Source organism: Aplysia californica, unplaced genomic scaffold (assembly GCF_000002075.1).
Source record: "Aplysia californica isolate F4 #8 unplaced genomic scaffold, AplCal3.0 scaffold00624, whole genome shotgun sequence".
Lineage (NCBI taxonomy): Eukaryota > Metazoa > Mollusca > Gastropoda > Aplysiida > Aplysiidae > Aplysia > Aplysia californica.
Genome location: NW_004797894.1, coordinates 401,146 through 427,117, shown reverse-complemented (window position 1 = coordinate 427,117; position 25,972 = coordinate 401,146). Strand labels below are relative to the sequence as shown.

General features: G+C 40.5%; 2 protein-coding genes and 1 long non-coding RNA gene across 5 annotated transcripts in view; 1 reads left to right on the top strand and 2 right to left on the bottom strand.

The window, feature by feature from the left end:
• The window catches only part of LOC101848315 (zinc finger protein 91), a 20,524-nt gene extending 18,241 nt beyond the window's left edge, over nt 1-2,283 (top strand). The window contains exons 11-13 of the mRNA XM_035972248.1: nt 673-1,460; nt 1,735-1,753; nt 1,969-2,283. Coding sequence (XP_035828141.1) covers nt 673-1,460; nt 1,735-1,753; nt 1,969-2,283 — 1,122 coding nt within the window. The remainder of the gene's footprint in view (nt 1-672; nt 1,461-1,734; nt 1,754-1,968) is intronic.
• Nucleotides 2,284-9,572: 7,289 nt separating this feature from the next.
• Nucleotides 9,573-10,444, bottom strand: LOC118478507. Its single transcript, XR_004859092.1, has 2 exons — nt 10,265-10,444; nt 9,573-9,872 (listed from the first exon to the last, which is right to left on the bottom strand). It is a non-coding gene; the product is annotated as an uncharacterized LOC118478507 (long non-coding RNA).
• Nucleotides 10,445-16,484: 6,040 nt separating this feature from the next.
• Nucleotides 16,485-25,972, bottom strand: part of LOC101846379 (membrane-bound transcription factor site-1 protease) — a 107,219-nt gene continuing 97,731 nt past the window's right edge. For all 3 annotated transcript variants that reach the window (XM_005107720.3, XM_005107719.3, XM_005107718.3), the window contains exons 21-30: nt 25,456-25,535; nt 24,805-24,840; nt 22,789-22,945; nt 21,970-22,050; nt 21,398-21,441; nt 20,680-20,757; nt 19,824-19,967; nt 18,915-19,037; nt 17,838-17,964; nt 16,485-16,928 (exon numbers count right to left, since the gene is read on the bottom strand). In XM_005107720.3, the coding sequence (XP_005107777.1) occupies nt 16,595-16,928; nt 17,838-17,964; nt 18,915-19,037; nt 19,824-19,967; nt 20,680-20,757; nt 21,398-21,441; nt 21,970-22,050; nt 22,789-22,945; nt 24,805-24,840; nt 25,456-25,535 (1,204 nt within the window). In that variant the 3' untranslated portion in view covers nt 16,485-16,594. The remainder of the gene's footprint in view (nt 16,929-17,837; nt 17,965-18,914; nt 19,038-19,823; nt 19,968-20,679; nt 20,758-21,397; nt 21,442-21,969; nt 22,051-22,788; nt 22,946-24,804; nt 24,841-25,455; nt 25,536-25,972) is intronic.

Genomic DNA, 25,972 nt, shown 5'->3' with positions numbered 1-25,972 from the left:
AGACAGACAGACAGACAGACAGACAGACAGACAGACAGACAGACAGACAGACAGAGACAGACAGACAGACAGACAGAGAGAGAGAGAGAGAGAGAGAGAGAGAGAGACAGAATGAAAACATGATAAAATCTTTTCGCAGATAGAATATGAATTCGTTGAACCCTAACTGGCACTGGCAGTAGTGCTGTGGAGTAAGGGCTCAAATCTTGTTGATTCAGTCTCTGACATATTTTTGCGAGTGGATAGAGGGCTTCACTGGTAGGTCTTACCTCTTTACTTTCCCTCTGTTGTTTCTGTCTGTCTGCCTGTCTTACTTTTCCCAGCAGTAAAGGATCATTATTGTGACAATGTGCTTGTCTTTACTCAAGCAAACAAAGTGGGTGGTTGGCGGGTGCTCTGGTGTGGTTTGCTTCTTCTTTCCTATCAAATATCTATCATCCTTATCTCCCCTCCTTCTTTTTTATGTTTGTTACTCTCTTGTAACACCTCTAATCTTCTGGCGCTCATATGACCTTATGCAGTTGTGAGCCGTAAAACATCTACTAAAACTAACTCTCTTGTAACACCTCTAATCTTTTGGCTCTCATATGACCTTATGCAGTTGCGAATGCCATAAAACCTCCACTAAAACAAAGTAGAACAAAAAAATAACTTATTTCTTCTCGTCCTCAGGTGTGTAAGGCGTGGTTCTACACGCCGGAGGAGCTGGCGCGGCACATGAAGCGGCATGGCGAGCGGAACTTCAAGTGCACCTGGCCGGGCTGTCACTGGACGTTTGTTCTGAGCGGGGAGCTCAAGTCCCACATGTTCACTCACACGGGGGAGAAGAAGTACCTGTGCGACATGTGTGGCTTCGGCGCGCCCACTCGCACCAGGCTGCGCCGCCACGTCAAAAGTCACGAGAAAACGAGAAACTTTAACTGTGAGTACTGCCCCTACAAGGCCACCTGCAAAGTTCACTTGAAGCGGCACATGAGGATCCACATCAACTCGCGTCCCTTTGCCTGCCCGTACTGTAACTACACGTGTAATACACATGAGAATATACGTAAGCACATTCTCAAAACCCAGAAACATAAAGGCATGAAGTTGTACCCGTGTAAGCTGTGCTCCGACTTCGGCTGTGACTCTAGCAAAGAGTTTAAAGCTCATCTCATGACGGTACATGAGAAGTACTTGAGAGAAAATGCAATAGACTCTTTGGCTGTATTCTCGGGGTTGTATAAGAGAGAGGAAGACTTTCAGAAGCCTAAAGAAGGCTCTGCAATTATACAGGTTACAAAAGGTAGGTTCTTTAGATCATACCAAAACCCTGATGCACAACCAGCCCCTCCCAAAGTCAAGAAAGGGAAAAAGGTGCCCAAAATCGGAGAGGTGAAGGTTGTTATTGTTCCACCTTCCGAACTAAATCTAGATGGTGATTTAAACCCGCATGATCAGCAGCAGCAGCAGCAGCAGCAGCATCAGCAACAACAGCAACACCAACAGCAGCAGCACCAGCAACTTCAACAACAGCAGCAGCAGCAGCAGCAGCAGCAGCAGCAACAGATCTTGGTTCAGCAGCTGCAGCCTCAGCCTCAGCAGCACACAGTCATCGTGCAGCAGCAACAACAGCAGCAGCAGCAACCAGTGGCGGAGTTAGGTCAGGAGAACACGCCCTTGGAGATGCACGTGGAGACCATGGTGGACGGGGAGCAGGAGCACTACATTGAAATACCCAACATGGTCATTCAGTCGTACGACCCTCAGCAAGGCCAGCAGCTTCCCACGGCCGCCGTGTCCTTCCAGCCAACCATCATGCACACTCAGCAACAACAACAGCAGCAGCAGCAACAACAACCACAGCAACAACAACAGCAACAACAACAGCAACAACAACATCAGCAGCAGGACGTAGTACAACCACTTCCGGTGACGACCGTCGCCATATCTGAGGACAAAGTGTACTGGCGTCTGGTGTCCGATCAGACGCCGGTCGTTGCATCTGGCACTGCAGCCCCAATCACCGTGGAAACGCCCGAGCCGTGGTACTCTGGCATGCCACAGGTCCATGCGCCGTCCTCGCAGGAGCTTCAGCAACAACAGTTCCGTCCCGTGGAAGCCAACGCCACGCAAGCGACGGCCGGCAACTTCTTGCCGAACACGTACTTCTCCTGCAACATCCCAGTGGGCGGCATTCAGAGTATACAGAGCACGGTCAACGGCCAGCTGTACACCGGGGTGGTGGAGAACGTGGTTGTACTCAGTGACCCCACCCAGCAGGCTTCCAACGTTCACGGCTAGATTTTATGACTGCCGTGACTTCATCAATGTTCACAGGTAGATTTTATGGCTCTCGTGATTTATTAATGTCCATAGGTAGATTTTATGGCTGTCATGACTTGATCACTTTACTTGTATGCTGTAATAATGCAATTCTGATGACGTGAAACGCTAGCTGTCCTAAACTGAGGTGTACATTTCTTTGTTGTGTGTATATATATTTTGGAATGTTCTCACAGTCATAAACACAATTACTCAGGTCATTTTTTTTTTTTTCTAGTCACTGGTATAGTAAACATGGCTGTTACTTGACTGATATCCTCAGTATAGGAAGGGGGGGGGGGGGGGGGGGGGGTCATGTACTGGTACTAAATTCCAGTTATGGAGACAATATCATGTTTGCTTAAGTCATAAGGTTTTTCTCTTAAGTTTTCTCAACAACAAAAATGACCTGACAGTTGTGTTGTGACCGTGGTACTACAGTATTCTACCTCCTCCTATACATGGAAATGTGTGAGTCTTCCCTTGGGGCAAAGGAAATGCTCCAAAAAAGTGCTCAAGTTTCATGAAATTACTGGTGTGTATGTGTGTGTGTGTATGTGTGTGTGTGCAGAAAGTAGAAAAACAATGTTGGACGTTATCTGATTTCCATTAAAAGAACTTTCACTTTTGTGTACTTTTTGTGACCAACACCCTGGACTGGACACATCTCTCGCATGTTTGCTATTTATAGTCTGCCATGTGGCTGAATGCTGTCGTGTCTGTGCTGTATGTTTGCATCTCACATCATTGGTGTGTAGTATGTAGGGTGAAAAGGATGGGCTTTTCTTCACTCTGGACACTAAAGTCGAGAGTTAGTTTTCGCTTTAGTAGAGGTTTTACGGCGCTCGCAACTGCATAAGGTCATATGAGCGCCAGAAGATTAGAGGTGTTACAAGAGAGTAACAAACATAAAAAAGAAGAAGGGGAGATGAGGACGATAGATGTTTGATAGGAAAGAAGAAGCAAACCACACCGAGCTTCCGCCAACCACCCACTAAGTCCAGAGTTGGATTCCCGCATGGGAAAGATGGTTTATTGTAGCATACATCAGTCTTTCTGCCACTGGGGGTGTCAAACCTCCCACATTGAAAAAATTATTAGTCTTCCTGCTGGGGTGCACATGGGATGCACAATCCCATCTGCTGGTGTTGCCCCTGACAGGCTTGGTAAAACTCGTCAAAGCAGTCCACCTGTTATAGGATCTTATGTGTGTCAGTGGGGATGTAAGACATTTACAATTTACAAGCTGTCACACTTTAGTTAACCCTGTCCGTATGCCCTGGAGTCATTTTGTACTCCCGGGGTTGCATTCTTCACAATTTAGAATACTTCTAGTACGAAGATCGTCGTATGGATACGATAGTAAAACACGAGTACGGATAGGGTTAAGAGCTCTAAAATATGAGCCCCTGCTACCCATGTCCAGGTGTTTGCAGGTAGATGTGAAATCTCGTGGTGGATAATTCCGTCGAACATAGAAAGCCTGAACTTGCTCAGTCTCTGGATGTTGTGCATTCTCTCTTTTCTTATCTATCTGCAATCTTCTTTGTTGTGACCTCTTTCTGCGTTCCAATTTGATCTCATGCAAGTCTGACATTTGTGTGGGTGGTTGGCGGGTGCTCTGGTGTGATTTGCTTCTTCTTTCCTACCAAACATCTATCGTCTTTATCTCCCCTCCTTCTTTTTTGTGTTTGTTACTCTCTTATAACACCTCTAATCTTCTGCACTTATATGACCTTATTGTGTTGCAAGTGCCTTAAAACACTTACTAATAATAAAACGGACATTTGTGTACTTTGCTTAGCTGTTGTTTCACTTGTCGTCAGTTGTATTTTTTTACTTCAATTTCAAGCCTGGCCACATGAGAAAACGATAGGTGACAACTCATCTAAAGTTGTGGCATCACCGTAAGTCTGAATCTGAGGCCCTCTGTGAAAAAGCAAAGAATTGTAGATGTTTTACTCCCCTATCGCCCCGATTTAGGTGATTGAGGAGGTGGGCTGCTCTCTGACTCCGACTGTCAGGATCAACCTAAGTTGGGTGAGAAACGGTAATCCAGCAGACTGGCAGATGTTCATGAATTTGATTTTTTTAAACCCTATCCGTACGCCCTGGGGTCATTTTGTACCCTTGGGGTTGTATTCTTCACATTTTAGAATACTTCTAGTACCAAGTTTTGTTTGAAATTTTCAGTATTTCTAAAACAAATCATTATGACAGACTGCTATGCAAAGTGCACGCATCGGATTAACGAGTAAATTTCCAATTTGAAAGTGGTGGCACAGGGTTCCCCACGTCGTATGGATACGATTGTAAAACACGACGTACGGATAGGGTTAATTTCCCCAATAAAGAATCAAACTCTTATTTTTTGAATAAAATGGTGAAGAACCTAAGCCTTACACCGCAGACACCAGGTTGATGATATATGGATGTTTGATCTACCTGTATTGTAAGACTGCAGAGAAAAAGAGAGAATTCGGTTTCTTATTATTTCAGATTGTTTGAGTACATTTCCACCTCAGCTTGGGAATGAATGTTGCTTTCCACTGATATTAAATATATAAGGACTTTATGAAATGTAGATATAAAAAAAACCTTAGCACTTACTAGTCAACATGACCATCTTTTCAAGATTTTCAAGAGTTTTTTGCTGGTTTTTCATGTTTTCTGTACTCATGTGTGTGTGCTGAAAATGTTCTATTGGCCACTTTGATTTAGTTGATATTGTCTATGTCGTGGAGGTTCATGTTTCAATATTTTGTGAGAATACAGCCAACAGCTTCACCCTTGCTTTTGATGTAGCACCATAAAGCTGCTGTTGTCAAATACATTCACCTTTTTCAAATATTTTTTAAGACTAGCTAATTCAATTGTGAGTGTTTTACCATATCCGCAAGTCGTTGGGCGGTCTCATTGGCCACAGCAGAAGCCACAAGTCATCGTAACCTTTAATTCTTCAAATTCTTCTATATCTCTGGGAACTATTTTCCTCTGTGGATGTATTGGTCATTGTCAGACATTTACAATGATCTATTATGATGATTATATTATACAACCCCATCAACACAATGTAGATGTTTGAGGAAGCACAACGCTCCAGCACTGCCAGTCAGGGTCAACCCAAGCTGAGTGACATCCAATGACCCCGCAGACAGTCAGAGATACTCAATAAAAAAACAAATGTGTGTGTGCCTAAAGAATGGTAGGCCTACCAAAAGTCGTGTTTTAACCGTTTTGGGTTAAGGGTTGTACCTTATACTATAGTAATAAAAAAAATAAACTCAAACTGCATAGGATTCTAAAGCTTCTTCTCTTTCCCAAACAAAAATACAATTCCTGTAAACATTAAGTGGAAATAACCTAAACAAACCACTTTCAACTTTCAGAAATTTGTCAGATGACCAGATAGCACACCATGGAGATTTGGAGATCCTTATCTTGGATTAAAAAATCGCTGAGTGCTTCAAGGATTAAATGACACGACACAATCCGTAGATAATACAAAAAAGGTTTCATTATGAGAACGGTGCTCTCTGAGGCATAGGCCCTACATTTACATTTATCTGCTGTAATTCAGTCACATTGTCAATATAGGCCTAAAACATTAAAACATGTTTAACCCTATCCATACGCCCTGGGGTCATTTTGTACCCCCGGGGTTGTATTCTTCACATTTTAGAATACTTTTTGTGCAAAGATCTCTTTGAAACTTTCAGTATTTCTCAAAATATTATTTTGACAGACTGCTAATGCTATGCAAAGCGCACAGGTCGGATTAACGAGTAAATTTCCTCTTTGGAAAGTGACGCCACAGAGTTCCCAACGTCGTATGGATACGATAGTAAAACACGACCTATGGATGGGGTTAATAAACAACACATTCCACATCCACGGACGATAAAATAATATATAAATAAGATCCAAAACTCCAAATTACCAACGATTTTATCTGTATTTTATTAAAACCATCTGTGAAATGACAAATAAAAAATTATGTGGATGAAACCAGACTTGCACGTATGAGAATGCTCAATCTATTATACAGTGATCATTTTACACTTTTCAGCCCCCTCTCCTGTATTTTTCTTTCACTCTCTTTCTTCCTTCTTCAACGGTAAAATAAAAGAGACTTGTCATTTCAGCATTCAACAACATATCAAAACCAAGAGCGAACTTTCTATGAGGAACTGGCATTGCGATGTGATCATAATGAACTCAAACTCTCTCTCTCTATCTCTCTCTCTGTCTGTCTGTCTCTGTCTCTCTCCCTCCCTTCTCTTTCTCTCCCTCTGTTTTTCCCTCTCTCTCCCTCTGTTTCTTCCTCTGTCTGTCATAAATTGTCTGTCATTTGTCTGTCATAAATTGTCTGTCATAAATTGTCTGCCATTCATTCTTCCATATTACAAGAGCAGATATGTAAAAGTAAAACTAAAGGCCCACCAGTACAAACAACCAGCCTCATATAAAAGCTTTCCCCCGACATCAAACAACGGTGCATGCACTACAACCATACTACATAAAAATAGCCGGTGAACCCACGAGAGGAAGGTGAACAAGAAACAAAGAATAAATATACGCGGGCGTCACTGCAGTCACAGTGGCGAGTGACACCAGGTGAAGTCATGCAGTCACATCAACAGTGAGTGACATGAGGTGAAGTCATGCCGTCACATCAACAATGAGTGACACGAGGTGAAGTCATGCCGTCACATCAACAGTGAGTGACAGGAGGTGAAGTCACGCCGTCACATCAACAGTGAGGGACACGAGGTGAAGTCACGCTATCACATCAAAAGATATTTGCATAAAAAATCTGTGTGTTATCTCTGTGTAGCCAAATCTGGCCGAGCAAATATGGATACGTAATGACGTAATAGTAATACAATTGTGAGACATCAAAGTGTAATCAGGCACTCGTCAAAATAATGAAATCGCCGAAAAAGGTACTTTTCCTTCAGTTTGGCAATTTTTATCGAATGTCCATATCAAATACATTTCCATGTGAATCTTACTGAAAATTGTTGACCAATGACAAAAAAATGTGTAAGTTTTCAGATTCCAAGGACTCTCAATCATTAGAAGTTACCAAACTTTGGCGGCCATTTTCTCCATAATTTTACCTCTGAAACCACTATGCTACCCCCCCTCCTTCAATCGTACATATTTCGACTTCTATTCAACATATATGGATATTTTTTCACCAAAAGGAAGGCAAATGAACAGGCTTTAAGATGATACTGATAACCCCATAAACCCAAAAATTGACGAGCGCCTGATTCCACCACGTCGCGACACAATTATGCCATGTGAGAACACTACAATTCACAAGGACTTGAAACACTCAGAGCTCTGGCATACTTACAAAACCTTTGTTGTATACATATATATATATATATTATATATATATGCTTAAAATGACTAACATTCTGTAGTTCAAACAAGCCCAAGCTTCCAACAACGTTGAATATGAAATGGCCCTTGTAGTATACTCATATCCACTTATATCTGACCACAAAATTAGCTGCTAGTTGCCTGGGAACGTAGAGAAATTGGCAAGCACCTTTTCTCTTCATCCTTTCTTTTTATCCCCATCCCCACCCACCTTTATTACCATAGTTATTGAAATGTTGTCTGGATTCTTGACCCAAAAAAACTTAAACATCTGGAACAGTAAATAACTGCTTTTAAGTCTGTACTCACAGCTGGACATGCAAAACTAAAAGAAAATACAAAAATACAAATACAAAAAAATAAATTAATTAGATTTTCACCATCTTCACAAAGTGTAGCAGGGCACAACTTTAGCTGTGAGTGTAAGTTATCATACAAAAATACCACAGCAGGTGATTACAAAGAAATAACCAAAGTATATATATATTATATCCTATTGACCACCATTTCAGAATATATAAATATAGCAAAGATGTACACATGTACTTTATATCAAAACATTAACACATGTGTCGTGGGACGTGCACAGCACTTAACACAAACAACACAGCAAACTAGGGAACGGGTAAAAAAAAAAAATACATGGTGAAATTAAAACTCACACACATACAACAATTCCAAAAAAGAAAACATGGAACAGCTAACATTAACACTTTGCCATCATATTTGGGGGGAAATCAAAAGAAACTGGGAGGTAAACATCGCCAATCGGCGAGATGAGGCAGCAAAGTGTTAAGCCATTGCTAAAAGATTGTCCTGATGAACAAAACTCACACTGGTGAACAGTGAGGCCAAACCAATGACTTTTTAAAACTAATTTATAAAATAAGTTTGTGAATGGCAAGAGCCATAACATATACTTAGATCTACTCTACAGAAATGCATGCAGCCTGATGCCCAATGAATGTATGGTGGAAACTTGATATAACAGAGATGGTGGGACCAGAGAAAAAGTCCTGTTGTATCAGATCCCTGTTAAATCAGAAATGCAAGGGAAGTAAGCATTTGTGGAATAGTCCAGCTGTATTTATGGGTAGTTTCCCTTGCCACAAGTATCCACATACAGAGTTTTTATGCTCTCTCTCTCTCTTTCTTTTACTTTTTACACATTGTTAACGAACCTTTGTCCCTGCTATAACTGGTTGGGCTCTGATGAGGCCCTGTTATTGCCAATAAATTTTAACAGCGACAAAGAGTAGGAAAAAACGGGGATTTTTAAAATCCCTGTTATTACCGGATCCCTGTTATTACCGGCCTGTTATGGTTTCCACTATCTCTTAATAAGCATGACCACCACAAAATCCGGCTTTGGTTCCTTCAAGGGGTTAATCAACAATGTTAGGAAGTAAAATGCTAAAATGATATCAAATTGATTATATTATACCCACAATTTGCCCAAAACCTGCCCAATCAATCCATATGAAATAACCTGACATCATGGATTTTGCTCATGTCATGAAAATAGTCAAGTAACATTACAAACCGGGAAACTGGCTCCAACCAACATTTCATTGAATTTTATACAAGCTGTCTCTAAGATTTAATCTTTGAAAAACATGTCAAAAGACTGGCAATATAATACGAAAGCATAATATGAATTTAAAGGGGTGGGATGGTTTTAGGGACATCTTGCATGCTCACAAAAATCAGATGTCTCTTCAACAGATGAGTGTGCTAGAAAAGATGAGTTGGGCAATTTTGAAAAAATAGAGACCAGATGAATGTCCCTTTCAAACAACAGAAGCAAAGCGACTTTAAAGACAAAATAATCATCTTAAATCCAGAGCGGTCTTAATAAATTGACAATTTTTAAAAAGATTTTCTTATAATTCTTTTTTCCCTTTCAAATGTCTGTCTTCCTTCAAACACATCTTGGACAAGAGGCGCAAAAATTCCTGTGCACACACCATACGTCACACGCAATCAGACAAAAAAACATATCTGTGTTATGTATACAAACATGAGCTCAAAAACAAACAAACGGACACATAGACATCATATATGTAACATATTATATCAAGATGTGAAAAAATAGACAAAGGATCTATCAGAGGTTTAGTCCACTACAAGGCAGCATTAAATAGAAAGACCACAGTAGACCCAGCAGTTTCTTCCTCTCTATCCATGGCTTCGTTCATGCCAACAAGTCCTAGTAGTTTCTACCTCTCTATCCATGGCTTCATTCATGCCAACAAGTCCTAGTAGTTTCTACCTCTCTATCCATGGCTTCGTTCATGCCAACAAGTCCTAGTAGTTTCTACCTCTCTATCCATGGCTTCGTTCATGCCAACAAGTCCTAGTAGTTTCTTCCTCTCTATCCATGGCTTCGTTCATGCCAACAAGTCCTAGTAGTTTCTTCCTCTCTATCCATGGCTTCGTTCATGCCAACAAGTCCTAGTAGTTTCTACCTCTCTATCCATGGCTTCATTCATGCCAACAAGTCCTAGTAGTTTCTACCTCTCTATCCATGGCTTCGTTCATGCCAACAAGTCTTAGTAGTTTCTACCTCTCTATCCATGGCTTCGTTCATGCCAACAAGTCCTAGTAGTTTCTACCTCTCTATCCATGGCTTCGTTCATGCCAACAAGTCCTAGTAGTCTCCAGTGAATTCAATTAATACATAATATATGTGAGGGGTGAGGCAGCGTGGTGGAATCAGGCTCTCGTCAATTTTTGGGCATATTGAGTTATTGGATTCATCTTAAAACTTGTTCACTTATCTTTATTTGGTTGAAAAAAATATCAATTTATCTTGAATACAAGTCGAGATATTTGTGAATGAAGGAGGTGGGGGTCACCTGTTTTCAGAGGTAAAATTAGTGAGAAAATGGCCGCCAAAGATTAGTTATTTCCTTAGCTTAAGAGTCCGTGGTAACTAAAAATTTACATTTTTTGTGCCTTTAATCAACGTTTTTCAGAAAAATCCACACAAAAATGAGTTCTTTGACGGGCATGAAAGATGTTTAGCCAAAAAACTAAAATTTGATAAAAATTCACAAACTGCGGAAAAATGCCAGTTTTTTCACTTTGATTATTTCTACGAGAGCCTGATCCACCACGCTGCCTCACATATCTCTCTTCCATGGGACAAGGTCATACAAAAGTGGCAGACCCAAGGACGGAATGAGACACATTTTGATTGTGAATAGTGAATAGCACTCAGGAAATGGAAACCACCAAAGGGCCCATTGAGTCTATAATTTAAACTGCGAATAGCTCCCCTGCTCAAGTCAGAACTTCTCAGTTTAGTTTTAGTAAGAGTTTTACGGCACTTGCAACACAATAAGGTCCTACAAATGGCGAAGAATTTGAGGTGTGACAGGAGAGTAACAAACACAGAAAAGAAATAGGACATACCAGGACAATAGATGTTTCATGGGAAAGAATGAGCAATCCACACTAGAGCACCCACCAACCACCCGCAGTCAGAACTTCAACTTCAACACACTTTGATTAGCAACTAAAGCTGTTTGACAATCAGATGTCATAAACGCGTTTTGAAATGAAACTACACAATAGTATGCAACTTGGGAACTTTTTAGCAGCGTCAGAGTTTCATTACGTTTGAGTTGTAGTAAGAGTTTTACGACACTTGCAATACAATACAGTCATATAAATGCTGAAGATTAGAGGTGTTACAAGAGAGTAACAAACACACAAAAAAGAAGGAGGGGAGATAAAGACGATGGATGTTTCATAAAGAAGAAGCAAACCACACCAGAGCACCCGCCAAGCACCCACTTTCATTACGTACAGATCCTGTCCATGGAAAAAAACATGACAACACTCAACAAAAGAGTCAGCCAGCCAACGACAATGTGGAGAAAAATGAAAAGTGACCTGGCACAAGTATCAGGGAGCCAAACAAAACAAAACAAAAGAAGCGAAACAAAAGAAAATCAAAGAAAATCAGCACAACCCTGAGCAACACTGGAAAGTATACTGTGGACATTATGGCACACAATTAATCTGTATTCTGGGGGAATCGGATAATACTTCACTGAAAATTGTACGAGGAGAAAAAAAATGATAGTTCGAATGTTTTGTTACTTATCTGATTCCGTCCATTCGGCCGCTGACAGCGGCTCCGAGTTTTTCCGCTGCCTCCACTCGGCCGCTGTGAGCGGCTCAACGAAATCCTAAACAAATGTGCACTTTTTAACATAGTTCCTACTTTTTAAGTTGTCGAAAGGAAGTAGAACTTGTAAACAAACCTGACCTCAATCTCTGAGCGCCAATATCAATTGAAACTCCGCGAAATTCTTGCAAAAATCATTGTTTTGTTGTTGCGATGTAGGCTAGATCTAAGGGTAAACAACACGGAGCCTGGTGTAACAAAAAGGCCCTTCAAAGAAAGATATTCAACTAAATTTGTGAAATTCTAGCATAAATGTGAGCTAAGGTGATATCACTACAATTTTGTGTTGATTCCTATGGATTATAAGGACTTGTAGAGCTGAGAAAATGCGTAAGTCGAAATTTTCGAAGAGGTGTTGCGCAATTTTTTTCCCTCATTCGTTTTTGTCTGACAGAAAATACAATACAAACAGATTATAGGTCATTGTGATTGATATAAATAGATTCCTCTATTGATTCCCATCACTTTGGTTTATGCAATACCTATTAGAGTAACTTAGAGCTTCACAGTAATGCATTGAATAGATGTACCCCAGGTCTAAAACTGAACAAGGAAAAATAATTCTGTCCAGAGCCTGAAAAAATCATGGACGGAATCAGTTAAGCTTCCAACAATCCACTGAGGACATCTAGATGATGATGCAGCCAATTAGAACTGTTACTCTTGCATATATGTATTTATTTATAAACACTTTTCCCTCCCTGATATAGAAACAAAAACTGATAAAAGAATTACTGGTGAAGAAAAATGAAAAGCATCGGAACATTAAATGATCAAAGAATCCAGCATCATAAAGACCCAACCACTGGGACAATGACCCAAAAACCAAATTATTTTAAAAGCTCTTCATCAGAGCATAAAAATGATTAAAAACCAAGGAAATTTTTTTTAAACCCACATGAAAAACAAAAAAAGGAAATGTATGGTACAAAAGCAATTTAGCAATCCAGAGCTGCACTCTCAGGCTCAAGAGATCTGTTAAAAAGTACAACACACTAGTCAGAGAAAGACTCAACAACCACAAAATGGTCATGGAAACTGGGCCAATTTTATGTTTTATCAGATATTGTCAATATCCATCAGCAACATGTTCCTCTGTTCAGATATTTAATATTGTACCAGCAATGTTATACTTCTATTCAGATATTTCATATTGTGTCAGTTATGTTATATTTTTATTCAGATATTTAATATTGTATCACAATGTCGTTCTTTTATTCAGATATTTAATATTGTATCAGTAATGTTATACTTCTACTCAGATATTTAATATTGTATCAGTAAAAGGTTTTTTTTCTATTTAATAATGTATCAGCAATGTAGTTCTACTACTCAGATATTTCATATTATATCAACAGTGATGTTGTATTTCCTTGAGGTGCAGTCACCAGCCAGTCAGGGCTGAGTGTGATGGCAACATTTCACCATGAACAGTAAGGACAACAGTTACCCTGACAACAAACAACAGGAGTTGACATATACATGAATGTTCTTGTCACAAGCAGACAGCTCGCTCCTCTGAATCTTTCAATGTGGATGAAGTCACGTCATCAGCTGTCTCTAGTGGGAGAAAACTCGAGGGGCGAGCAGACAGCAGGAGATCTTCAGAGGAAGAATACTCCCTTTTGTCTCTATTAACATTATATACATACAATTTTCAGCAACTGAAACCCTAGCCACTCCAGACCAACACCTTACATACCTCACACATTATCATCTGGGTAAATAAAGCAAATCAATCATGGGTTTCCATGCTCTCCTCCTTCATGCCAAACTAAAGCCTAAATAAAAAGCTAAGTGAAGTTTTTACTCATTCTCTGCCCTGCCCATGAAATGAACCATTGTAGTTCACTAACACTAATACAAACTGTTAGCCCATTACAACAATATCGCAATGAACATTCACTATTGCTCATTATCTGGAAATAAATATTGTAAAAAAATTAGAAAAGTTAAACTAAACAGTAGGACAATTGGGCAAAAGAGAACCATGTCGTTACTTGATTGTCAACGAGTGATTACGTAAAAGCAGTATTTAAACCATTCATTCCATTCTGGTTATGGTTCTAGAGAAGTTCAGAAAATTGCAATTGCTCTAAAAGCTAAAGACAGCAGCGTGTAACTCTATTTTAACCCAAGTTCACTCTGTGTATTATTTTTCAAACATTTCCCACCTTATCTAAAAAAAAGTTCTCATTTTTCAGGCACCATTCGTCAAGACATTCAAACATTTTTTATAACTTTTTGTAAATTCAATGGATTTTCTCAGTAAAACATTACACATGAAATATGGATACATAAAATATGAACAACATTTTGTGATTAAGCCATAAATCTATCTGTAGAGCATGGGAGTTTTAGTTTAGTTTGGGTATGAGTTTTATAGCACTTGCAACATAAATAGGTCAAATATGTGCCGGAGATGAGAGACATTACTAGACAGTTACATGCACACAAAAAAGGAAAAGGAGAGACAAGGACGATAGGTGTTTGATCAGAAAGAAAGAGCAAAACCCACCTGAAAACCCTCCAATACCCACCTAGAAGATGGAAAAATCCCTGAAATGGGCCACCAGTCTAATCACAAAGCACAATGTAAACATTACATGTTGACTGCACAAGTACCGTTAATGCATTGCATAATCAGAAAAAATATGTAGGCTTTACTGCGGCTCAAACCACATTAGGGTACCACAAGTCAGTGCAATAACACCACATTATACAATAAATACAAGCTAATGGCTCTCTTCTCCACACATAAAAACAGTTTTCCAACTTTAAATGAGTTTTTAAAAAAATCCTTACCATGGTCTGTACTACACCACCCTCACACTGAAGAAATATGCATCAACAGTGAAATTAATATTGGTATAATTTCCATTAATGAAATCCCAATCCAAAAACCACAGCTGGGCTAACTCTTTATCTCCGAGGGGGGTAAACCCACTACGCGGGGGAACTTTTTTGGTACTTAATCTAAAATTGGCGAAAATGTGACTAAATGGGTCATTAAATCGAAACTCGCGACCCTATTACGATAGTACTTCATCTAATGAATGAACTTCCGTTAAAGAAACCTGTTTTCGGCAATAGCTGAAAAGTAATTTGACATCAAAGTCGTTGTAAAGGAATGTTCCTGAGCCGCTCTAGCAACTCACCAGTTCCGACAGCGAGCCCCTGGAAGCGGCTTGCCGGAGAAAAAGAGTTAATTGCAATTAACTTTTTAAACAATAGTTACACCAAGAGTATTTCCAGGCAGTGAATTCACGTCGTGACTAGTAATCAAAGGCATCCTCTGTGAATCAGACACACACCTTCATCACAAACATTAATGGGAATAAATTAAAATCCAGTTTCTCGTAATCTGTGAAGGGCATCCAGTGAGTTTCTTGTGCAACGTTCTTGGAGAAAAAGGAATCCACATATCAATGAAGATATAAAAGGCAACAACAAACCTTTCACCAAAGTCCTAGATGGAAAACATCGGCTGAAACAGGATGAACAGACTCTACCAGGTTCTAAATTTTACTTTCATATAATATTTTAATCCTTTGCTGTGTAGATGAATGTCCAGTGATGGCTGCCCATTTGTTCAACACACTGTGCACCAGGCAATTTGACACTGTTCATATTTATTTTTTGCACTTCACACAAGTAAAAGTAAATTTTTATTGCTAATGCCTACTCTTGACACCCTTTCCACACTAGAAAAAGAAAAAGAAAAGCTGCAGCTCATTAATGCCGATGATCTATTTTATCAAAGTAAAGTTTACCATAGAGAAAATCCAGAGAGAGAACCGAAGTATGAGCCAAGTTGAACAATAGCGCTGCATGTTTTACCGACCGGCTTTGGCTCTGTTGAACTGGAAAGGATCGGGTTCTCAAAGTGCTGGGATATCAAACAGTTGTGACGGTTTTACAAAGCTTTGTTGTGACCATTCAGCTTAACAACAAGAATCAGCATCAAGTCAATGGTGAAGAACAGCTCTTTAACATCCAAGGCATCCAATTTTCTGGAAATATTCTGGAAAGTGGGATACACACAACATACAATCAGTCCGTGAACTCTCTGTGGCACAAAAACATCGCTCTTAAGACAACTCGCCAGCACAGAACAGAGCACATCATATTTCACAGCTGCGTGGCAAAAAACAATTTTTTGCTGGATCCGAAATTTTTTACCACTGTGCCTTGTCCTCAAGAAGTCTTCATTTATGACACAAATGTGTAGAAAGCTCCGGACAGATGCTAAAAATACTCCTTCTCGAGGGGTATCGTGTGTAAAATCGGGATAAAAAGCCAGTCGCATGCCTTGAAAATCTCAGAACATTATGTACGAGCGATGCATGACGAAAGGTAAAAGCAAAGTAAAGTCCCCCCATTCTAACACGCTTGATCAGGTGAGCAGATCTGGGGTCACCATGGGGGTCACAGCAATGTCACAGCTATGTCTTGAAGGGACAGGATACGGAGAGCTGTGATCAACACGCCACACAAAGGCATGGTGAGTGTGTATTTGTCTGCGAGTGTGTCTGCGTGCGTGTGTATATATGTGTGAGTGTGTGTGTGTGTGTGTGAGTGCGTGTGTGTGTGTGGTGGTGTGTGAGTGTGCGCGTGCGTGTGTGTGTGCGTGTGTGTTATACTTTACTTTCACGAAACGATAATGTTCATAACCACTGGTCCTCTAGCCGCTTCCCCTCACACCCCCGGCATCTTGCTCCCATAAATCATCTGCTGCAGCTTTCGGGGCCGCGGCCTCTTCCTGCGGGGCCTGGAGCGAGCCCGGTAGTACTGGTTGAACAGGAAGAGGGCCACCAATCCCGTGCCCAGGAAGGCCAGTACGGGGTACACGGTGGACCGGTCCTGGACCAGCGCCGGGCCAGACATCCCCGGCTGGAACCCCAGCCCCGACCCGTCGTGAGCCGCAGCCCCCGGAGCACCGGCGCCACCTACAGGCAGTTCCGGGTGGTTGGGGGGCATGAACGGAGCATCCAGGTCGATGGACAACAGCTTCTGGGGCTTGTACACGTTGCTGGGGAAACAGAAAGGGGGGGGGGATAAGTGGGAGGAGAGGTGTTTTAAAAATGTGTGCGGAAGGGGGGGGGGGGAGCTTTAGTTCAGTTTTCGTAAGAGTTTTACGGCACTCACAACACAATAAGGTCGTATAAGTGCGGAAGAATAGAGGTGTTACAAGAGAGTAACATACACAAAAAAAGGAGGAGAGATAAGGACGACAGGTGTTTGATAGGAAAGAAGAAACAAATCCCACCAGAGCACCTGCCAACCACTCACGCTGGGGAAAAATAAAGGGGGGATAAGTGGAAGGAGAGATGTTTTAAAAATATGGGTATGTGTGTGGAGGGGGGCGGGGGGGAGGGTATAACGTAGGTACTGTTTGAATGGGAATAGTAACAACATAATTAGAGTCTATTAATATAGAACTACAACTGCAAACACTTAATATTTCATGTTATGAACAAACTTGTACCTAGCACACACTAATGCACGCACACACGCATGCACACACACACACACGCGCACACACACACACACACAAACACATACTGATTACACTTGAAGCGGACATAACTGATTTCCATACGTAGTCAAACTTTCCCGCTGGGACTCAAAACCACAACAATAATGGTAAGATCTAACACCAAGCCTTCTCAGATACAGGAGAAAAGTCTCTGAGGTCCTTTGTGCAAGTTGTGCACATTAAAGATCCCTTGGCGGTTCAAAAATTTAAAATTAATCCCTACCCACCTGAAAATGTTTATATGTGTCCTACGCTCATATGACCTTATGCAGATGCAAGCGCTGTAAAACATGATTGATTGAGTAGGTGTTTTACGGCACTATCGATTCATTTTTGGTCAATCGCGCTGTAAAACATTTACCCAAACAAATAAACTAAAAACAGTCCACAAAGCAAACTTACGCTGGTGCTGACTTGTTGATAGGGTGAGGTTTGGCCCACACAAGACTCGGGCACGGGGGCAGCGGCCGGTGCTGAGCTGTGCCCAGATTGCTTTCCACCACCTTGGAGTAGCGATGCAGGTGGTTACCTATGTGGGTGTGTCAGGAAAGGAAAATTACACAGGTGTAATAATAATAATAATAAAGAATTGCATTTATATAGCGCATATCCACTTATGCAATGCTCTATGCCCTGAACATGAAAAATAAAGTGGAGTCAGTCGAAAGGGGGTATTAGCCGATGACATGAAACATAAAGTGGAGTCAGTCGAATGGGGGCATTAGCCGATGACATGAAACTTTGTTCAAGTTAAAGGGATACAATTGTCTAACAGCCCGGAGAGAAACTTTGCTCGAATATTGTTATAGCTGACTGAAATTTTGACTTAGGCACACAAGTAAATGCAACACTTCTAAAAATGCCCTTGCTACTCGTTATGACAAGTACTTCGATAACAAACACAATGAGCACCTGAATTAGTTCAAATTTCCAGATAAGCTGGTAACACAAACAAGAAAAAAGACATCAACCGCCATAAAATTTTTAAAAATAAAATGGAGGGGACACCTAAAAATTAGAAACAGAAATTCTGGTCACAAGTAATTCAGTAAGGAGGAGCAAACCACACTACAGTACTGCAAAACCACCCATCCCGGAGACTGTACTAAAATTTACAACTGGGGCTTAACTCTCTATCTTCTGCAAGCCGTGAGCGGCTCGCAGTCAGAACCGCTGTGCCGGTGTGCTAACTGACAGCTGCTCGGGTACATTCCTTTACGACGACTTCTACATCAAATTATTTTTCGGCAATTGCCGAAAACAAGTTTCTTTTACCGGAAGTTCATTCATTAGATGAAGTACTATCATTATAGGTTCACTAGTTTCGATTTAAAGACCCGTTTAGTGAAGTTTTCGTCATTTTTAGATTTAGTGCCAAAAGAGGGCCCCGGCGTAGAGGGTTAACCCACCCTCGGAGATAAAGAGTTAAACCACAAACAAGCCCATCCACCATTCTCCCCTGACATCGCGCCCACTCACCTTCCATGCGAGTCGGAGGCTCAGAGACAGGGGGCAGCAGGACCTTCTTGAGGTCAGAGAACACAGCGGGCAACACACTGTGGGCCGTGTACTCTAACAGCGCACTCAACATCCAGAAACAGTCTGAAACATACAGTATAAGTCAGTCATGATTCTAAAAAAGACAGACACAAAAAAATGTGAACAGGTGGACTTATTTGTTTGTTTTTGTAGAGGTTTTACGGCGCTCGCAACTGCATAAGGTTATCCGAGAGCCAGAAGATTAGAGCTGTTACAAGAGAGTAACAAACATAAAAAAGAAGAAGGGGCGATAAGGACGATGGATGTTTGATAGGAAAGAAGAAGCAATCCACACCAGAGCACCCGCCAACCACCCACAGCCATAATTTTTAAAAAGAGGGGGAAAAAATGTGAACAGGTGGACTTGGCACAAGTGTGAAGAATAAGAAACGAGAAAAGAAACGGCAGGAAAGACCGTTTTTATGGATCAATGAAGGAAATCTGGTTCAATACTTACATACAAGCATTCTTTTTTTATTATGCCATACCAATGATACTCACTGACGTTTAACCCTTTTAAGTCAATCTACACATCTTAATAATGATGATGAAATTAAAAAAATTATATACAAAAGTACTAATTGCTCAATGCAAGTTTCAATACAACCTATAATCCACACAATAAATTAAGATCACGTGTCACAGAACACTTTTCCAACCACAAAAGAAAGCAAAACAAAACCAACTCAGGGAGACTGGAATAAAGAATCAGGGCGAGTATTCATCCTTTCAAAACCATTAGTCGACTACATCCGAGATCTAGCAGGAAAATGCAGAAAAGACAAAGAAGATTCCTTCAAAAAGACAACCAAACCAAAAAAAACCCACCATTCTGTAGGACGCTCCTACCTTTCTGCATGTGGCTAGTGTCCAGACAGTTGGAGTCTCCATAGAGCACCACACGGCCAGAGTTGGTGCCAGAGGTCATTTGGTGCAAGCCTAGTATGGGCACGTCACGGGCCGTCCAGGTGTTGGCTTTGATTACCTCAAACCCTGGACATAAGAATGGAAGAGAGTTATTTATATCTATTTAGTAGAGGTTTTACGGCACTCGCAACTGCATACGGTCATATGAGCGCAAAATGAAGAGAGTTAAGCGTAAAAAAGTGGGACCTACCAGTGACGGTCTCCAACCACCCGCACAGAACCAGGGGAAGTCATTTAATTTTACACAAATTCATCGCCCATCTCTTTAAAAACAATTTTTAGCAGAGGTTTTACGGTGCTCGCAACTAACTGCATAAGGTCATATGAGTGCCAACGTCCATCTCTGATAAGACCAAACCTACTGGGTTGAGAGCCTTGAAAACTCCACAAAACGACTTGAGTTAGAGAACGTCCAGTGTGGGATTCAAACCCCTGCATTCCATTCCATTCTTCTAAACGGCAATTTGGGAGTTGATTTGTTCAAAATATCACTCAGTATAATAATAATAATAATAATAATAATAATAATAATAGTAATAATAATAATAATAGATAGCATTTGTATAGCGCAAACCCCCGCTCAACAGCAAGCTCTATGCGCTTCACAATCTATACTATTACACCAGCAGACCTGAGAGCATTCTGAAACAACCTCAACTTCCTGGGAAGCATACAGTGCAAGTTGCCATTTATAGGCGCTAAAACACTAACATTCTGACAAGATCTTTCGCCATCTATGGCTGGGTACCCATTCAACCCCTAATGAACAAAGTCTCACCTTGATTTTTCAGCGTCTCAGTAAGAAGAAGGCCATCCTCGGGGAACTGAGAGATGCTGGTCCCAGAGGCGTAGTACACTGGGAGGAAAGGAGGAAACAGGAGGGGGGGGGGGGGGGGGGGGGCATGAGATTGCAGCTGTCTTAGCAAAATCGAAGGAAACAGCAGAAAGCGACTGAGTGATACACCCCATAAAAGTTGAATGAATAACAATAAAATACAATAATAGAGGGCATATCCCTGCTTGTTACTTGTTGGAACCAGGCTCTGAGCACTTTATAATTTGTCATTACCCCCAACAGACCCTAAAGTATTCAAAAACATTCTCAGTTTCCAGGGAAGCATTCATAGCAAGCTGCCATTATATACACTAAAACATTTACATACTGCAAGATCTTTCCCTGCCTTACCTAAGTACTAGTTCCCACATAGAGGAAGGCAGGAACATGTGAGTAAAGTGTCTTTCCCAAGGACACAATATTGAGAAGAGATGCAGGTTCTTAACACTTATCAGTTACGAGTGCATTTATATTCAAACCCTTTCCCTTTAAAAAAAAGTCTCATCATACCTTAATTTAAGAGACTAAACTTTTTTCACACAAACATGCAGATATTTTTGCTCTCAAAATAAATATAACCACTCAGTCTTTTCACAGACTGTCCGGAGAACCCCTAAACGGATAGTAAATGCCACAGACTCAACACAGAGCCAGAACTTACTGTCATGGTCCCCTATCTTGAAGTCTCCTTCGTACACAGTGTCACTGGGGACCAGATGAAAGAACAACTGAATGTTTCTTGAGGCAATGAACAAAACACTGACACACGCAATGTAAGAACTAAGCCGAAGGTTTTTTTCCCTTCAGAGGTGTGGTAAGGTTACACAGTAGCTTAAGGCTGTATTTGATTTCAAACAGATTTGATTGGGTATTTTTTGGTAGGGCATAACAAGAAGTACATGGGCACAATATCAGTCACCGAATACTAGGGAAAAGCAAGACTGCTAGATAGAATTAAAATAGAGAGGGTAAAAAGTATGTTTTTAGTTTTAGTAAGCGTTTTACGGCACTTGCAACGCTATAAGGTTATATAAATGCCGAAGATTAGAGGTGTTACAAGAGAGTAACAAACACAAAAAAGAAGGAGGGGAGATAAAGACAATAGATGTTACATAGGAAAGAAGAAGCACACCACACCAGAGCACCCGTCAACCACCCACCAACATAATTAAGACAGAGAACAAGCACAAGGCTGAATACGGACAACCCACTAAAGCACAAAGTAAAACTTACCTGAACCCCATTCCCAGCGGGGCCAAGAGGTCGTTGAGAGCAGGGATGTTGGACCCTCCAGTGTCCGGCATCCACCATTGTCTGAGGGATAAAGAACACGTGCCAAATGTGGGGGGGATCAATTGAGTGGAATTTAGATGCCAATTCCTGGGTCACTATGTCTTAGTTTTAGTAAGAGTTTTACGGTACTTGCAACACAATAAGGTCATATAAGTGCTGAAGATTAGAGGTGCTACAAGAGAGTTACAAACACAAAAAAGAAGAAGGGGAGATAAAGACAATAGATGTTTGATAGGAAAGAAGAAACAAACCACACCAGAGCACCCGCCAACCACCCACGGTCACTACGTCTGGGAAATTAAATCAGAATTCACAACCAAATAAAAATAACAAAGTCATATCGTTAGAAAAATTGTTCTTAAAAAAAAACCTACTGACATTTTGTACAAGGTGAAACCAAGCCCACCAGCGTTTGAGGTGTAGTAAGCAGGACGTGTTAGTTCTATTCCCAAACGGAGAGGTATTTATCCAGTATCCCTATCCGTACGCCCTGGGGTCATTTTGTACCCCTGGGGTTTTATTCTTCACTTTTTAGAATACTTCTAGTATGAAGATCTCTTTGAAACTTTCAGTATTTCTCAAAAATTAATTTTGTCAGACTGCTATGCAAAGCTTACGGATCGGATTAACGGGTAAATTTCCTCTTTGGAAAATGGTGGCAAAGATTTCCCCTCGTCGTATGGATACGACAGTAAAACACTACGTACGGATAGGGTTAAAACAGTATTGAGCTCTCGCCCAATCAAACAGGAGACTCACCTTGTGTTTTCATCGTAGAACTTGACCTTCTTCATGACAGAGACGTTGTACCAGTCAGCAAACACAATAATGGACAGGCCGTTGTCGATGTCGCGCTTCAACTTGAGAATTTCCTCACTAAAATATTCCTCCTCCGGGTCCACCAAGAGCAGAGTTCCTGAGGAAAGCAACACAGATTTGTTCTGTTGGGACTTTTGTTTTGCTTAAAATTTAAAAAATAAAAATAAATTACACTTTTAATTGTCCCGGAAAGGCACTTTGGTTTAAAATGGCAAACATACATTTACATACATAAATACATAATTATAAATACGTACATGCATAAATACATGCATACATACATACATACATAAATACACAATATAACACAAATGCAGAACAGTTTACAACCATGCCACTGTCGGTCGCCAATGTGCAGCGCCCTGTATTTTGAGCTAGGCTTGTCGTGTCTTGCTCAAGGACACACCCCGGTGACCACCCATCTGATCCCTGTGTCACCGACACTTGCTTGACATTACTTGATTCTAAACTCACTACTCACTTAGCCACTGGAGCCCCCTCTTTGTTCTTAAATACAATTCTGTTAATATGAGTTTTACAGCACTTGCAACACAATTAGATCACATAATGCCAGAGATTAGGGGTGTTATAAGAGAGTAACAAACACGAAAAAATAAGGAAATACAGATAAGGATGATAGATGTTGATAGGAAAGAAGGAGCAAATCACACCAGAGCACCTGCCTACCACCCACTTTTTACACTCGATTAACAGCCCTCTTCCAGAAAATTCTAGATTTTCATTGCTAAGATTTAAAAAAAGGGACAAAATGCAGTAGAGTTAGAAAAGACTATATCTATGTTTAAGTTTTTGGTTTAAACTTGATTCCGAAAGGTACAAACAGGCTATTTGACAAGGAGCTCACCAAGGAAAGACACACACAGGCTATTTGACAAGGAGCTCACCCAGGAAAGACACACACAGGCTATTTGACAAGGAGCTCACCAAGGAAAGACACACACAGGCTATTTGACAAGGAGCTCACCAAGGAAAGACACACACAGGCTATTTGACAAGGAGTTCACCAAGGAAAGACACAAACAGGCTATTTCACAAGGAGTTCACCAAGGAAAGACACAAACAGGTTATTTCACAAGGAGCTCACCAAGGAAAGACACACACAGGTTATTTCACAAGGAGCTCACCAAGGAAAGACACACACAGGCTATTTGACAAGGAGTTTGAAAAACAGAGTTTACTTAACCCTATCCGTACGCCCTGGGGTCATTTTGTACCCTCCCACGTTTGTATTCTTCACATTTTAGAATACTTCTAGTGTGAACATCTCTTTGAAACTTTCAATATTTCTCAAAAAATAGGTTTGACAGACTGCTATGCAAAGCGCACAGGTCGGATTAATGAGTAAATTTCCTCTTTGGAAAGTGGTGGCACAGAGTTCCCCACGTCGTATGGATAGGGTTAAGTACAGTCGCAGACAACCAAAACGCATAGAAGTTCCCAGTTCTAAAATACAGAAAGCACATTGATTTTGTATGAAATGCCTTCACAGCCTTTCTCAGTCTCTGTTATAAAACTCCCCCCCCCCCCCCATTTTCAGTTCTTTGCACCTTTACAGTAAAAGTACCACTGGTGACACCCTTGTTACTGCTGCTCTTAACACTGATGTTCTTTAGATAACAATGGCAATTTATCTTAATAAAATTTTATATTTTAAGATCTTTTTCGGCACTTAAATTCTATATTCTTACTTTAGAAAAGCGCTTATTTCTTTGTAAAAAAAAAAAAATCACAAAAAAAATAAAATAAAATAAAGAACAAAATGCGGAGAGAAAATAAAAAGAAAGATGTCATCACTAAAGGGGATAAAAGGAAACAGAAATTGATGTAGGTGAATTCATTTCAAAACCTGAATGGCACTGTCAGTACAGAATAGACGGGAAAATAGCTAAGCAACAAGGACGCATGAACCATAGGTGGGTAATAAATCTAACTTACCATACTGGCTGGCATCAAAGCAAGTGAATGGAGATCCTGAAGAAAAAAAAAAGGCAAACAAAGGTTAAATTTTAGTGGTGACAATATAGGATCAGCCGAACAATTGAAAAGATAAAATCCAAAAAAAAATGTCCAATGACCAAATGTCTTCAAATGTCCAATGACCAAATGTCTAATGTCTTCAAATGTCCAATGACAAAATATCTAATGTCTTCATATCAAATCCATGTGGGTCTGCTCTTCAAGACAATAAAGCCAAACTAACACTGACATTACAGTAAGTTGATACTCTCAACAAATACATCAATTTTCATCTCTTCTCAAACAACACTAAGTGGCTCATAACTCTTCAAAACTAAAGAGTAGAACTCAGGATTATTTTTAAAAGCTAAATGTGAATTTTTTTAATGTGGTAAACCAGACAGTATTTTATGAGTCTTGAAGCTTCATTTACAGAAGCCACAGCTCGAGATAAAATGTGCTATTTGAGCTACAATTATTTAACTCCTCTCGTGGAACAAAGCTGTCAAGGTTTGACCAATCATCTGCAATTTCAAAGTTGCTGCCCCTGACTAGGTACAGCTGCAATCACCGTAAGGCTGTAAGTTAAGAAAGGGGATAAAAAAAAGTTTTGCAACAATAGTTACTGACCAAGGACTTCCACGAAATAGCCCTTCTCCCTCAGGTGATGGTACATGTCCTTGAAGTTGGTGTGAACATGGTCCCCATTCCTGTGAGAGTTGAGAATGATATGGTAAAGTTTAGTTTAGTAGTATTAGTAAGTGTTTTACGGCATTCACAACACAATAAGGTCATATAAGTGCCGAAGATTAGATTTTTAAGTTTTAGTAGAGGGTTTTACGGTGCTCGCAACTGCATAAGGTCATATGAGTGCCAGAAGATTAGAGGTGTTACAAGAGAGTAACAAACATAAAAAAGAAGGAGGGGGAGATAAGGAAGATAGATGTTTGATAGAAAAGAAGGAGCAAACCACACCAGAGCACCCGCCAACCACCCACCGAAGATTAGAGGTGTTACAAGAGAGTAACAAACACAAAAAGGAGGAGGGGAGATAAAGATGCTTGAAAGAAGGAGCAAACCACACCAGAGCACCGGCCAATAACCCACGTTCATTTTTTTTTGGAACAAAAGCGAAACAGACAAGGAA